At 36.7% G+C, this 15937-nt stretch overlaps 2 protein-coding genes and 1 non-coding gene across 3 annotated transcripts; 2 read left to right on the plus strand and 1 right to left on the minus strand.

Moving 5' to 3' along the window:
• Positions 1-9701: 9701 nt before the first annotated feature.
• Positions 9702-9808, minus strand: LOC133787342 (small nucleolar RNA R71). Its single transcript, XR_009872370.1, has one exon. It is a non-coding gene; the product is annotated as a small nucleolar RNA R71 (small nucleolar RNA).
• Positions 9809-10388: 580 nt separating this feature from the next.
• On the plus strand, positions 10389-10880 carry LOC133786109 (uncharacterized). Its single transcript, XM_062225325.1, has one exon. The coding sequence runs from the start codon at positions 10389-10391 to the stop codon at positions 10878-10880; it is 492 nt and encodes a 163-aa protein (XP_062081309.1).
• Positions 10881-10919: 39 nt separating this feature from the next.
• Positions 10920-11607, plus strand: LOC133786111 (uncharacterized). Its single transcript, XM_062225326.1, has 2 exons — positions 10920-11035; positions 11079-11607. The coding sequence occupies exons 1-2, from the start codon at positions 10920-10922 to the stop codon at positions 11605-11607; spliced, it is 645 nt and encodes a 214-aa protein (XP_062081310.1).
• The last annotated feature ends 4330 nt before the right edge of the window (positions 11608-15937 follow it).

The raw sequence follows: 15937 nt of genomic DNA on the forward strand, positions 1-15937 counted from the left end.
CTGATCACAAGTGGCCCATTTTGTCAGCTCGCTTATTTTTTTTTGGATCTCAAGTGTCTTTTCGCATTATGCGGATCTCGTGCGGCTTGGCTCACTCTTTTGGATCGGTGTGGATCGAATGCCCGCTAGGGAATTGGCTCTTGATACCATGACAAGAATCATGAGGCTCCATCTAAAAACCAATTGGTGATTAGTGGAGTTACACATGTTCTTATTAATAGTTCAATATTCTTACACATATTCCATGTGGGACACCATAGTCTAATAGTATGATTATACCTGATAGATCCTGAGGCTGAATCAAGTGTGGGAAAATAATCAAAATACTCTGCAGCAAGAAAATCGGAACGACAAAATGCTTAAAGAAAACCATATTTTAATCTATAGCATATGCTGCAAATGAAAAAGCAGGTTCTTGTATTCGGGTTTAATTTATAGTGAAAATATTGATCATATATATAATATCAAGAATGATAATGAATTTGTTAAAATAAAAAAAAAAGAATGATAATTACTACGCGTAGACATAATGGATCACGTCCTTACGTACAATCAATTGCCCTCAACTTATGCCCCACATATTAAATTAAACCTTTTTTTTAAAAAAAAAAGTCAAATTAAACAATTTTTGCTTCTCAAACAAATAGCCCAATATATATCTTTTTGGGAGGTGCATCTACTTTTTTTTTCATAATAATAATACATTTACTTTCAATTTTCAGAATAAATGTAATCTCTATTTTATACATTATAGTTATTAAATACATCGTGCAAATCTATCTATATATATATATAAAGGAGAGCATCAAGGAGATTACGTAGCACTTTAAAATCTCTTCAAAGTACTTTTTCTATTTTCTGCTTTAATCTAATTTTTTTTATTCATTTTCTATTTTCTAAAATATGTTAACAATTAAAAATATCAATATATACACATATTAATTTGATTAAAAATTTATTTAGCTTAAATATCTTAACTACTTAATCATTAAAAAATACTAAAAAAATTAATTAAAAATTACGTAATAATTTTTTGGTTCTCTATATATCTATTTTTCTTATTATATTACTAAAAAAGTTAATTAAAAATTACATAGTTTTTCGGTTCTCTATATATCTATTTTTCTTATTATATTATAATTATATTTTTTCTTCAAAAGCAAATAGTTTTACAAATATTATAATTATTATTATCATTCATTAATATTAATAATTGTATTTTTGTCTCATTTGATATTTTATTAAGCTTGTGACAATACGATATTTATCTATTTTTATTAAGCTCAAAATTTATTTAGTTTAAATATCTTACATACTTAATCATTGAAAAATACTAAAAAAGTTAATTAAAAATTACGTAATAGTTTTTTGGTTCTCTATACATCCATTTTTCTTATTATATTACTAAAAAATTTAATTAAAAATTACATAATATTTTTCGGTTATTTATATATGTATTTTTCTTATTATATTATAATTCTATTTTTTCTTCAAAAGTGAATAGTTTTACAAATAGTATAATTATTATCATCAATCATTAATATTAATAATTGTATTTTTCTCTCATTTGATATTTTATTAAGCTTGTGACAATACGATATTTATATATTTTTATTAAGCTAAACATTTATTTAGCTTAAATATCTTATCTACTTAATCATTGAAAAATACTAAAAAAATTAATTAAAAATTACATAATAGTTTTTTGGTTCATTATATATCTATTTTTCTTATTATATTACTTAAAAAGTTAATTAAAAATTACGTATATATCTATTTTTCTTATTATATTATAATTATATTTTTTCTTCAAAAGTGAATAATTTTACAAATATTATAATTATTATCATCAAACATTAATATTAATAATTGTATTTTTCTTTTATTTGATATTTTATTAAGTTTGTGAAAATACGATATTACTATATATATATATATATCTATCTATCTATATATATTTATATATATATATAAAGGAGAGCTTCAAGGAGATGATGTGGCACTCTAAAATTACTCCAAACTATTTTTTCTATTTTCTCCTTTAATGTACTTTTTTATTTATTTTTATTATTAATAACTATTTTTCTATTTTCTCATTTAATCTAATTTGTTTATTCATTTTTATTATTAATAACTATTTTTTCTTTTAATCTAATTTTTTTATTCATTTTTAGTATTAATTATTTAAACTTTATTTTTTTAAATATTTAATTAAGATATTTTTTTAATATATGTATAAAGGAGAGTTTCAATGAGATGATGTGACACTCTAAAATTACTCCAAACTATTTTTTCTATTTTCTCCTTAAATCTAATTTTTTTATTCATTTTTATTATTAATTATTTAAACTTTATTTTTTTAATACAAAAAATAAAATAAAACAAAAACTACATTAAACGTTTTTTTTAGATATTTTTTTAATTAAATACCCAATAAACTAACAAAATATAAAATAATAAAAAAATACAAATATATACTACATAATATACTAATAAAATAAAAATTTTGAAGCGGTATATAAAAAATCATATGGTGTGGTGATATATAGTTAGTTTGGAAAAAACATAGACACTCTATTATGTTAATCTATATCTATATATTATGAGTAATCTATATATAATAATAAATAAATAAATAATCTATCTATTTTTATTTATAACCTGTTGACAAAATACGAGATCCAAATGTCAATTTTTAACAATAAATTATCTAAACGAGTAAACACAAGGTCCACGAGTTAATTTTAAAAAAATAAAGGGTCCAAACGGGTAATCGTCTAAAATACAAAGTTCAAAATGGTGTGAACCCTTAAGTAAAACATAAATTATATATATTTATATAATTTACTTTCTATAAAGAATTTTTAACACTTTGAATAAATACATAGTCCAAAGGTTAATTTTTAAAAATATAGAGTTAATAAAACGAGTAATCGACCAAAGTATTGTGTTCAGATAACCGATCTATCTATTTCTATTTTTAACATTTTGACAAAACTTGAGGTCCACAAGTTAATTTTTAAAAATAAAAGTCCTAACGGGTAATCGGCTAAAATACAAGGTTCAAAATGATGTGAACCCTTACAAAAAATATAAATTATATATAATTTAATTTTTATAAATAATTTTTAACCTTTTGAATAAATATATGGTCCAAATGTTAAATTATAAAAATAAAGGGTCAAAATGGGTAATCGGCCAAAATACAATGTTCAAATAATCGATATATCCAATCATATATTTAACCTTTTGACAAAACACGAGTTCTAAAAGTTAATTTTTAAAACTAAAGGGTTCAAACGGGTAATCGTCCAAAATAAGTCTTACACAAAACATAAATTTCCATATACATAATTTAGATTGTTTATAAAAAAAATTACGTAAAGCGTATAATAATGATAATAATAATAAAAAATAAAAGCACATGTACAACAAATTTTTTGAACTTTGTTTTCGGTATTTTAATTATTCAGAATTTTTCAAAAACTTGCAATAGGTTTGATATACAATGGACACTATTATGAAGAAAAAAAATTGTGGTCAATACGCCCTCACGTGTCCATATAAAGAACATGTTGTACGAGTAGGGTGAAAAAAAATCTATATCGTAGCAATCTCCTAAAAGTATTTTAAAATATGTATATTTTGTAATAATTACAAAAGACTGTGCGAAGCGCAGTTATGTTTTCTAGTTTTTAATAAATGCCAATTCGTTTATAGTATCAATAATATGGTTAAAAAAACTTATATTTTTAATTGTTTGAACCCTATTTTTAGCATCATAAATTATTCGAAATTCCGAAAATATTTATAGGATATACTAATAAATAACTACGATTATAACTATCCACGTGCCAAAAAAGTGGATGGACTAAAATGGTCCCCAAAAAATATTTTAGTATATATATATAAATACGTGTTAATGAATAAAATTTTATTTTAATAATTTTAAGTAAAATAATTTTTTTCTTTTAAAAAAAGTAATATATATTTTTTAATTCATTGTTTAAAATAATTTACATTTTTTATTAATTAAAAATATAATTTTATTTGAATTTTATAATTTTAAAATCAATTAAAATATTTTAAAAAATTAATTAATGAGTATTTAGGAACTACATGTGCACCAATATGTTAAAAGTATGAGATTTTTGCTTTCGGAAAAAAAAAGATTAGATGCTTAAATGCTATTATATCAAAATATCATAGACTTTTGCCTTAAAAAAAATCAGGATCTTAAATACTACACTGTCAAAAGATTAATGATTTTTGCCGCTAATAACCCAAACGAAAATGCATGCATTGCTTGAACTATTGGACAGCAAAAAAAAAGAAAAATGCAAAGATTTGAGGTTTAATAAGATAGTCACAAAGAAACTTTCAAAAAGGAAGTTGGCTCAACAAAATCAAGATTGGTATATCTTGATCCTCCCAAAGTTCCTCAAAATCAAGATTTGAGGTTTATTATGGTTTGCTTATTGGAACAAATAATAGGGTTTACATATGAAAGGGGTGAAAATAGTATTTTAAGTTTTTAAATTTTGATTACCCGTTCAAATTAATTTTTTTTATTAAAATGTTGAAATACAACTAAATGATAATATTTATAGATTTAAATACATTTTATGCCATTTGATTCCAAATTCAACTTTGGCTACCTGTGATGTGATTGTTTTGTTTAAAAAGATGACTTTGTATACGCATACTAGTACTCACTGACTTTGTCTACGTTCTGTTATTCTTGGAGGGAATTGATTTAAACTTTTAAATGAGAACGTTATTTGATCGAGATAGTTGACATGACTTGTTTCCTTAGGCGTATATTAGGGAGTGAAAATTCATGACGCTTATTAATTTTGGTACAAACGAAAATAAATAGGATACTTTGAAAATTGAGAGCGAAGATTGTCTTGTTATAGTGTTCACACAATAATGCTTAGATTAATTGTTGGATTGATGAGGCAGTTGTTGTCCATTAGAAGTTTTAGCACACCAAACTCATTTAGATTACATAAACTTAATCTAAGAGTATTTTTTATATAGGGTTTCCAAAAGGTTGTGCTGGCTATATTTTAGTTAAAAAAAAAAAAAAAGATCATTCTAATGGTATTTTAAAAAATATATCAAATTTGGTATGTACTAAAATTTATATATAAATTTAGCAAATTTTATATTTTGTGCCACTAATTATTATAATTTATTGACAACAAAATGAGTAAACTTTTGAGCTCATGCAATAGTAGAAAATAGATTAGGGTCCATAATTTGGACAATAATTTTCTTTTAGAAAAAAAACCATGTATATCTTCTCAATAAAAATTTATGAGCGTAACTTATTATTGATATTTTGAGTTAATTTGTATTTTGTACGTGCGTTGAAGCACAATATTATAGATATTGTACCAAATATTGTATTCACTCATTTTTTGTGCTAATTAATGTAACACAAAATTTACATTATACATTTGAGATAATCTATGTATATAAAAATCCCCAACAAAAAAAAAAACATGTATATAAATACAGTACTTAATGTTATCCAATAAATCAGCATTGGTGACGTAGCAAATAATCCATGGACACGTGGCTGACACCTGGAAGCGTCTGCTAGAGCATCGACCAGAAGACACAGTAGGGGCAGGGTAAGCCCTCTTACCCGCGACCAGACTGGTCGATGGTTCCGTGTACAAGGCAACTTTTATGGGAAGATCTTTATGAATCCCGAATTTATCTCATACAATCTTTTTGATATCCGATTATTCAGGGAAGAATATCTGTAACAATCTCTTGTAACCCTCTTTGAGCCTATAAATAGAAAGAGATAACTCAAAGGAAGGAGGCCTTTTTTCGCTTTTTAATCATTCGAAACTATAGTAATTTTCCAAGTAAACTTGTATTGTTCTTCAGAGGTTAGTGAAACTCATTGAACCCAGGTTCTTTGATCACCCTTCTGATTCATATATCAATATCAGTCTAAGTGGACGTAGGTCATTACCAGATCTTGGGGCCGAACCACTATAAATTGTTGTGTTTTCTTTACTTTTGTCATTGCGTTCTTTTCTATACACTCGTTCATATCAATCACGTTTCGACTCCGTGTCAGTTGGCCAAATCGTGGGTCAACATTCTAGTGCTTTCATTGAGAGATTGACTTATTGCTGTTAAGAAAACAAATGGCGAAAGCAGGAAAGAAAACTGGGCAGGCGGCCGCCGCTGCACCATCTAACCCGCCACCTCCTCCTCCCCCTGCAAGCATGGCGGAGGATGAGCCTCAACTAGACTTTTAAGAGGAGGAGATGGACGATGCGACGCTGAAGAGTACTCTGGGCGCGTTGCAAGAAGAACTGGCATCTGAGGGCCAGTCAGGAGACCGCCGCTGAAGTTATGGCGCGACAGCAGCAGGAGATAGAAAGGCAGCGCGCGGAATTGAGCGAAAGACAGGCGGAGGTGGATCGCCGCCAGAGCGAAGCTATGGCAGCCCTGGAGGCAGCCTTGCTGTTGGCAAGAAATCAAGCTGCACCTGCTTCACAGCCTGACCAACCGGTGAATGGGCCACCCCAAAGGGGTCCTAATCTGAGCCCACCGATTCAGCCTTCAAGTCCGCAAAGGCCCGAGCAGCCTCAAATGCCTCATGATGATGTCCCACAGGACCCTGAGGCGCAGCCACCATCCCAAGATGCTCGAGATAATACCCCGCAACAGAGGCAGAATAGGGCCGAGCATCAGCCTCGCAGCCCTAGACGCCATGGGAATGATGGGCCGAGCCTACCGAACAGAGGTCGGTTCCCTCCTGGCAACAGGAGAGACTCGGAGTTAGGCTTTGCGGTCCGGGGCCCCCCACGGCACGCTGATGCACGGGGACATCACGACCAGCGCAGACCACCCTCTAACGCTCGGGATGGTTCAGCCAGGGACAGGCCTCGAGGGAACAGCCGATCTCACCATAGCCAGTCAAGATTCAGAGATGGCCACGGATATAATGAAGCTGACTCAGGCAAGGGAAATGCCGGCGAGAGGAATGGAGAAAGAGGTAAAAGCAGGAGCCAAGTACCTCAAGACGACCAGCCAAATAGACGGGATGCTGGGGGGCAGCCCAGACAAAATAATGTCTTCAATCGGCTCGGTGGCAGCGAGCAGCGAAGAAGGGAGAAGGACCTGAGAGTGGTGCTCAATGATCATCGCGAGAAGCTCGGCGAGAATATCCCCCCAGTAACAGAGGTCACCACAATTCCTACCGCAGTGCAAGCCCAGATAGACGCACTCAATCAGGCTGTGCAGCAGCTGGTCGGAGGAAGGACTTCGTACATCGACCACGATAGGAGGAAAGGCACTCCTTTCGTCCAAAGGATAGCTAATGCTGAAACTCCCAGCAAGTTCAAGATGCCTACGCTCCCAAACTTTGATGGATATGGGGACCCAATCTCACATGTGAATAAGTTTGAGATTCAAATGGACATTCAGAAAGTGTCCGAAGACGCTCGGTGCAGAATATTCCCTGCAACACTTTCTGAAGCGGCCCAAGAGTGGTTCTTTAAGTTTCCGCCTGCAAGCATAGTTTCCTGGTAAATGTTCGTAAGGGAGTTCTACGGACAGTTCTATGCGGGTCGTGTGCACCCAACCGAAGCAAACCAGCTAGTCGAGATTCGCCAGCAGGACGGAGAGTCAGTAAAGGATTACGTCCAACGTTTTATGCGAGCGGCAGCTGGAGCAAAACAGTAGGAGACGAAGGCAAGATGATGGCCATTACCGCGGGGGTAAAACGTTGCTCTCCCCTCTGGAAAAGTCTCTGAAAGGAAGGAGTTAAAACAACCCAGGAATTCTTGGACCGAGCTGATCGTTACATCAAGTTCGAAGAGGCCATTGCTGATGATGGAAAACCCTCGAATAAGGGGAAGAAAGCCGCCGAACCCGCCAAAGCCGCCAATAGTTCTAAACCTAACGGCAACGGTAAAAATAACGGAAATGGCAACAGTAATGGCAAGAATGGTGGGAAACAGTCGTATAACGAGCCTTCCACCTCCGATAACAAACGAGCTAAGGGTAATCGTTATGAACCAAGGTTCACTAACTACACTACCCTCATTGAGTCTCGTGGAGAGGTTTACCAGGTCACAAGCTCTAGTGTGCCTTATAAGAAACCTGGGCCCATTCGAAAGGACATTTCAAAAAGAGACACTACCAAGTTTTGTCGTTACCATAACGACTACGGACATGACACTAACGAATGCAACCAGTTAAAAGACGAGATTGAATTCCTTATTAGACAAGGACACTTGAGAAGGTACGTACGGGCCTCGGGAAGTTCCCAACGAGAAGCTCCAGGTGGCAACGAGCAGGCGTCCACACGCCAACGCTCGCCACCATTACAGCCTGCCCCCGTGGCCGGAACACTCTTAACCATCTGTGGAGGCCCGTACCTCGCGAGAAATAGCGGAAAGGCCAGGGAACGATATGCTCGGACTCTGCGCCACGACCAGGACCGAGCGTGCACCAAAAAAGGCTCGGTCAGAGGAAGATGAGATTACCTTCTCTGAAGGCGATGCTCAACACGTCCGGTTCCCACATTCCGATCCGCTGGTCGTGGACATCCAGATGGCCAATATGATGGTAAAAAGAGTACTGGTCGATACAGGAAGAAGTCGAAAGACTTAAGGAGAATGGATTCATCAGGGTAGCGTTTTATCCTTCGTGGGTCTCGAATCCGGTACTGGTCCCCAAGCCTAACGGCAAGTGGCGTACCTGTGTGGATTTTACGGACCTCAATAAAGCATGCCCAAAAGACTGCTTCCCACTCCCAAGGATCGACCAGCTGGTCGATGCAGCTGTAGGACACAAAATCCTCTCATTCATGGATGCATATTCAGGCTACAACCAGATTAGCATGCATCCCCCTGACGAGGATCACACCAGCTTTTGGACCGATACGGGCTTATACTGTTACAAAGTCATGCCCTTCGGACTGAAAAACGCAGGTGCGACTTACCAACGGCTGGTCAACCACATGTTTAAAGAGCTGATCGGTGTAAACATGGAGGTATATGTGGATTATATGCTGGTAAAGTCTAAGAAAGCAGAAGGACACGTGAGGGATCTACAAGAGTGCTTTAATGTGTTAAATAAGTACCAGATGAAGTTGAATCCCCTCAAATGTTTCTTTGGAGTCGGATCAGGGAAGTTTTTAGGGTTTATAGTAAACTCAAGAGGAATCGAAGCCAACCCTGACAAGATAAAGGCCCTGATCGACATGAAGTCGCCGGAGAAAATCAAAGATGTACAAAGTTTGACCGGGAGGATCGTTGCCCTGAGTAGATTCATCTCCAAATCAACTGACAAGTGTGTCCCTCTCTTCAATCTACTCAGGGGCAATAAGAAGTTTGAATGGACAAGAAACTGCGAGCAGGCCTTCCAGGCCTTAAAAGCTCATTTGGCACAACCTCCCATCTTGTCAAAGCCAATCGAAGGAGAAACTTTGTATATTTACCTGGCGATCACTGAAGTTGCTGCTAGTGCGGTATTAGTGCGGGAAGAAGAAGGCATACAGAAAGGAGTCTAATAATGTAGCGAGATTGATACTTTTCCCGTTTTCACTGAGGGACCGAGCAAAGAGTTGGTTTATTTTTCTGGAATCCAATTCTATAGCAACATGGGAAGAGCTAACTCAAAAAAATTTAGCGAAATTTTTCCCACCATCACTGTCTGCAAGGTATAGAGGTGAAATCAACAATTTTCACCAAAAAGATGGTGAATCGTTGTATGATGCATGGGAGAGGTTTAAGGAGCTGTTGAGAAAATGTCCCCATCATGGAATCGAAAAATGGATGCTAGTCCATACTTTTTACAATGGTTTGTGTGGTACTACTCGCACAATCATAGATGCAGCGTCTGGAGGAGCATTCGTGAGTAAGAGCGCTAATGAAGCCTATGATCTATTAGAGGAAATGGCCACGAATAACTATCAATGGCCATCAGAAAGAGAAACCAATAAGAAGGTGGCTGGAGTGCATGAATTGGATGTCATTTCAATGTTGTCCGCTCAAGTGGCAACATTAACTAAACAGTTACAACAGAATAACATTCATGCTCAGGCTCCCGTGATGAAAATGCAGATTATTTGTGAGTTATGTGGGGGGCCTCATTTATTTGAACAATGCACAAATAGGGATTTTAACAATATGCCTATGGAGCAAGTGCAAGCAATAGGGAACTTCCCAAGGCCTTCCAACAACCCATATTCCATGAGTTACAATCCAGGGTGGCGGAATCACCCAAACTTTTCGTGGACAACTGGGCAGGGCAGTCAGCAACAGTTTCAACAGAATCAACCACAGTATCCTCGACCTCCTCCTGGGTTTTATTAGCAGCAACCAGTAAGACCTGCACAGCAACAGATGCAAGCAAAGCAAGACGGTCAGGCTGATGTGTTAACTCAATTTATGACTGAAACGAGATCATCAATTCGGAGCTTGGAAACTCAGATTGGACAATTGGCTACGCTTATGGAAAACCGAGCTCAAGGGAACTTGCCAAGCACTACTGAGGTGAATCCAAAGGGGAATCCTAATGAACAGTGTCAGGCGATTACTTTGAGGAGTGGAACAGTATATGAGGGAACAAGTGTGGAAAAGAGAATCGAGCAGAAACAAGATCAACAGGGACCCAATGTTGAGGACAAGAAGACTTATGAAGAGAAGGTTAATGAGATTCCACTAGCAAGAGAAGTGGTACCTCCGGTGTCTATAGATCATCACAGAAAAATTCCATATCCACAGAGACTCCAAAAGAACTGTCTTGACAAACAGTTGGCAAAGTTCTTAGAGGTATTCAAGAGGCTGCATATCAACATACCCTTTGCGGAAGCATTAGAACAGATGCCAAGTTAAGTTAAATTTATGAAAGATATTATATCAAAGAAGAGAAAGATGGAGGATTACGAAACTGTGGCATTGACCGAAGAGTGCAGTGCTATTTTGCAAAGGAAGCTTCCACAGAAGTTGAGAGATCGATCCTGGAAGTTTCACAATCCCATGCACAATTGGTAACTTTGAGTGTAAACATGCACTATGTGATTTGGGAGCCAGCATAAATCTCATGCATCTATCAGTATTCAAAAGACTTGGTTTGGGTGAGGCAAAGCCAACAACGGTTACACTACAGTTGGCCGATAGATCACTGGCTCATCCGAGGGGGATTATTGAAGATGTGCTAGTGAAGGTCGACAAATTCATTTTCCCTGCAGATTTTATTGTGCTGGATATGGAGGAGGATGCAAATGTCCCAATTATTCTTGGACGACCGTTCCTAGCAACAGGACAAGCTCTCATAGATGTGCAAAAGGGAGAGCTGAAACTCAGAGTCGAGGGGGATGAGGTGGTGTTTAGTGTCTTTAAGGCAATGACGTATCCGATGGCTAGTGACAGTTGCTACAGTGTGGATGTGATAGATAAAGCAGTTTTGGAAAGACGGGTCAGTAGTGATGCTTTAGAGGTAGTGTTGACTGGTGGGGAGGAAGACGAAGAAGATGATGAGATGAAAGAATATGTAAAGTGGATTAACTCTTACCACCTGTATTTGAAGAAGTTTGAAGAGTTGGCAGAGGCCACCGATTGACCATTAACATCCATTCAGCAGCCACCGAAATTGGAATTAAAGGGTCTTCCTGAGCATTTGTGTTATGCGTACTTAGGGGAGAATGAGACCTTGCCAGTAATTGTTTCAGCTGATCTCTCAAAAACTGAATTGGAGAAATTGTTGAGGGTTTTACGAGATCATAAATTGGCCATTGGATGGACATTGGCGGATATTAGAGGAATAAGTCCTTCAACAGTAATGCATCGAATCTTAATGGAGGCAGAAAGCAAGCCATCTATAGAGGCTCAATCCAGCTATGAAGGAGGTTGTACTTGAGCAGATTTTGAAATGGTTGGACGTCGGGGTGATTTACCCAATTTCTGATAGTGCTTGGGTGAGTCCAGTGCAGGTGGTGTCAAAGAAAGGTGGAATAACAGTAGTTAAGAATGAAAATAACGAGTTAATCCCAACTCGAACTGTGACCGGGTGGCGCATTTTCATCGACTATCGCAAGTTAAATAAGGCTACACGAAAAGACCACTTCCCACTTCCTTTTGTTGACCAGATGTTGGATAGGTTGGCAGGCAATGAGTATTATTTCTTTTTAGATGGTTACTCAGGTTATCATCAAATTGCCATCGCACTAGAGGACCAAGAGAAAACGACATTTACATGCCCCTATGGCACGTTCGCTTTCAGGAGAATGCCATTCGGACTATGTAATGCACCAGCAACATTCCAACGGTGCATGATGGCTATTTTTTCAGATGTGCTGGAGAGGAGCATTGAGATTTTCATGGATGATTTTTCTGTCTTTGGCTCTTCATTTGATCTGTGTTTGGGTAATCTAGAGAATGTATTAAACCAGTGTGAAAAAGCAAATTTGGTGTTAAACTGGGAAAAATGCCACTTTATGGTCAAGGAGGGAATAGTACTTGGGCACAGAATCTCTAGTAAAGGTATTGAGGTGGATCAAGCTAAGATCTCAGTAATAGAAAATCTTCCCCCACCGATGTCAGTAAAAGGAGTACGAAGTTTTCTTGGGCATGCTGGATTTTACAGAAGATTTATCAGAGATTTTTCCAAAATTGCTAAGCCTCTTTCGACCTTGTTAATGAATGAAGTGAAGTTCGATTTTAATGAAGATTGTTTAAAAGCTTTCCGAATGCTAAAGGAGAAGCTAATTTCTGCACCGATAGTTGCTGCACCAAATTGGGACCTTCCATTTGAATTGATGTGCGATGCCAGTGACTATGCAGTTGGGGCCGTCTTGGGTCAGAGAATTGATAGGGTCTTTTATACAATTTATTATGCAAGCAGAATAATGAATGAAGCTCAATTGAACTATGCCACCACTGAAAAGGAGCTGCTTGCAATAGTATTTGCAGTCGATAAGTTTAGACCCTACCTCGTTGGAAATAAGGTCATAGTGTACACTGATCATTCGACAATAAAGTACCTCATGAAAAAGAAAGATGCAAAGCCTCGATTGATACGGTGGATACTGTTATTACAAGAGTTTGATATTGAGATCAGAGATAAAAAAGGAACAGAGAATTCGGTAGCTGACCATTTGTCAAGGTTGGAGGTTGCAGAGACACCGGGTCAGAAAGAAGTACAAATAAATGATAGTTTTCCCGATGAGCAATTATTTGCCATCAGAGAAGAGGTGATTGTCCCGTGGTATGCTGATTATCTGAATTTCTTGGCGGCCAACATAGTTCCTTCGGAGATGTCTAGACAATAACTTAAAAAGTTTTATTCTGAAGTAAAACTCTATTATTGGGAAGAACCGATTCTCTACAAGCATTGTGCCGATCAGATCATTCATCGTTGTGTGCCTGAAGAGGAAATGTGTTCCATATTGTCTCACTGTCACACGTTGCAATGTGGAGGGCATTTTGGGGGGAATAGGACAGCAGCCAAGGTACTTCAATCGGGATTCTTTTGGCCTAGTCTTTTTAAAGACGCTCATAATTTTTTCAAGGCATGTGATCGTTGCCAACGCACTGGTAACATCACAAGGAGGAATGAAATGCCTTTGACCGAAATTTTGGAAGTGGAACTTTTTGATGTCTGGGGAATTGACTTCATGGGACATTTTCCGTCGTCATATAACAATCTTTATATATTGCTAGCTGTCGATTATGTATGCAAGTGGGTTGAAGCAGCAGCAACACCAGCTAATGATGGTAAAACGGTTCTCAATTTCCTTCAGAAATATATTTTTACTCGGTTTGGAACTCCTAGAGCTATAGTTAGTGATGAAGGGAGCCATTTCTGCAATAAGCAATTTGATGCATTGTTGTCTAGATACGGTGTAAGACATCAAACTACTTTGCCTTATCACCCTCAAAGCAATGGCCAAGCAAAAATCTCAAATAGGGAAGTAAAGAGTATTTTAGAGAAAACGGTGCAAAGCTCGAGGAAAGATTGGTCCAAAAGACTTGATGATGCATTATGGGCGTATAGGACAGCTTTCAAAACTCCAATTGGTATGTCGCCGTATAGATTGGTTTTTGGTAAGGCGTGTCATTTACCAGTTGAGTTAGAGCACCGAGCCTATTGGGCAATCCAGAAGCTAAACATGGACATGACTGCCGCAGGAGAAAAGAGAATGTTGCAGTTAAATGAGTTAGAGGAATTCCGGAATGAGGCATATGAAAATGCAAAAATCTACAAGGAACGAACTAAAGCAGAGCATGATAAGAATCTTGTACACAAGGAATTTCACCCGGAGCAGCAAGTGTTATTATTTAATTCAAGATTAAAGCTCTTCCCAGGAAAACTGAAGTCTAGATGGTCCGGGCCGTATACAATTCTGAAAGTATTTCCATATGGAGCAGTAGAAGTATGCAGCGAGAAGAACGGAACTTTTAAAGTGAATGGACAGAGACTTAAGCCGTACTTGGGAGGTCCCTATGATCAAGCTAAGTCGGTAATTATCTTGCGTCCTCAGTGATGAGGAATTCAGCGTCCGGCTAAATGACGTTAACGACAGCGCCCTTGAGAGGCATCTCAAGCTTATGTTTTCTTACTTTTAATTTAATGTAATTTTTTTTTTTAGTTTTAGTTGAACAATTTTATTTTGATGTTATTTTGATTTGTTTCTGTAATTAGAACCGTGAAAATCGTGAAAAAAATTAAAAAAAAAAAAGAAAAAGAGAGGAGAACCGTGAAAATCGTGAAGAAAAAAAAGAAGAGGGGGTTATATCATAACAGTTGAAATTGAGCCGCAGCTCTAAAATTTAGAGCCACGGCCCTAATGTGATCAGGAAGGGATGAACCAGAAAAAGGGAATTTGAGCCACAGCTCAAAGAGTTAGAGTCGCGGCGCTATCTAAGTCAGAAGTACTTAATTTTTATGGGAGGAATTAGAGCTGTAGCTCTATACTTTGGAGCCGCAGCTCTACATAAGTCAGAGAACAAGCAAGAAAAAATTGGGCATTTGAGCCGTGGCTCTATTGAACAGCGCCGCGGCCCTAAAGGAACCCGAGAGTAGCCCTTGCCTGGTTTTGAATTTGAGCCGCGGCTCTGTCACATGGAGTTGCGGCGCCAAATGGGCCCAGATTCGCATATTAAGGGTTTTTTCAGTCTATTTTTTTTTCCCAATCTCTTTTCATTCCGTCTTTTTCTTCTCTTCTTCCTCTTCTCCGACCAAGTCTATCCCAAAACTCCATAGCCATCACAATCTAGCCATCATACCACCCTTAAGCTTCCATTAAACCAAGTTTTCATCACTTTTCTTCCATTCTACAGCCTAAATTTTCTTCAGTTTTCTCTAAAACACATTTCATCCCCATTTTTTGAAAACCCTAACCCCTAATTTTTTAATCTTGTAGAAGTATTGGAAAAGTTTTGGAATTTTGGGCATCTCTACTATTCAGGATCATTTATCTCTTATCAAGTAAGTGGGACTTCTCTACTGTTTTCATTGTACATGGATGGATATTGATTTGTGAATTGTAGAGAGAAATAGATTTGAGCATTGTTGTTATTGGCTGTGTTCTGGTTTATTGTTGGAAGATTTGGGTGATTGAGAGAATTTGGGAAGTTAAGAAATTAAGGAGAGGTGCTGTCCAAATTAAGTCTGATTGTTTGGAATCTTTGTTCCAATTTTTGTGAAATAATGGCACCTAAGACTAGAAATACGACTAAATATAAGGGTAAGGCTTCCACGTCAAGGGCTCGAGATGCTCCTCCCCCACCAGCCCCATCAGATTTTGATGCTACAAGGTTTGTGAATAAGAAGGCGCAGGATAGATATCTAAAGTTGTGCACTAAGTCGGTCATTCACGAAAGGGGTTTTGAGTATAGCAATGAACCGTATGGAAATGACCCACTTAATGAACGCATCCGGGCAAATATAG

Source organism: Humulus lupulus, chromosome 6 (assembly GCF_963169125.1).
Source record: "Humulus lupulus chromosome 6, drHumLupu1.1, whole genome shotgun sequence".
NCBI lineage: Eukaryota > Viridiplantae > Streptophyta > Magnoliopsida > Rosales > Cannabaceae > Humulus > Humulus lupulus.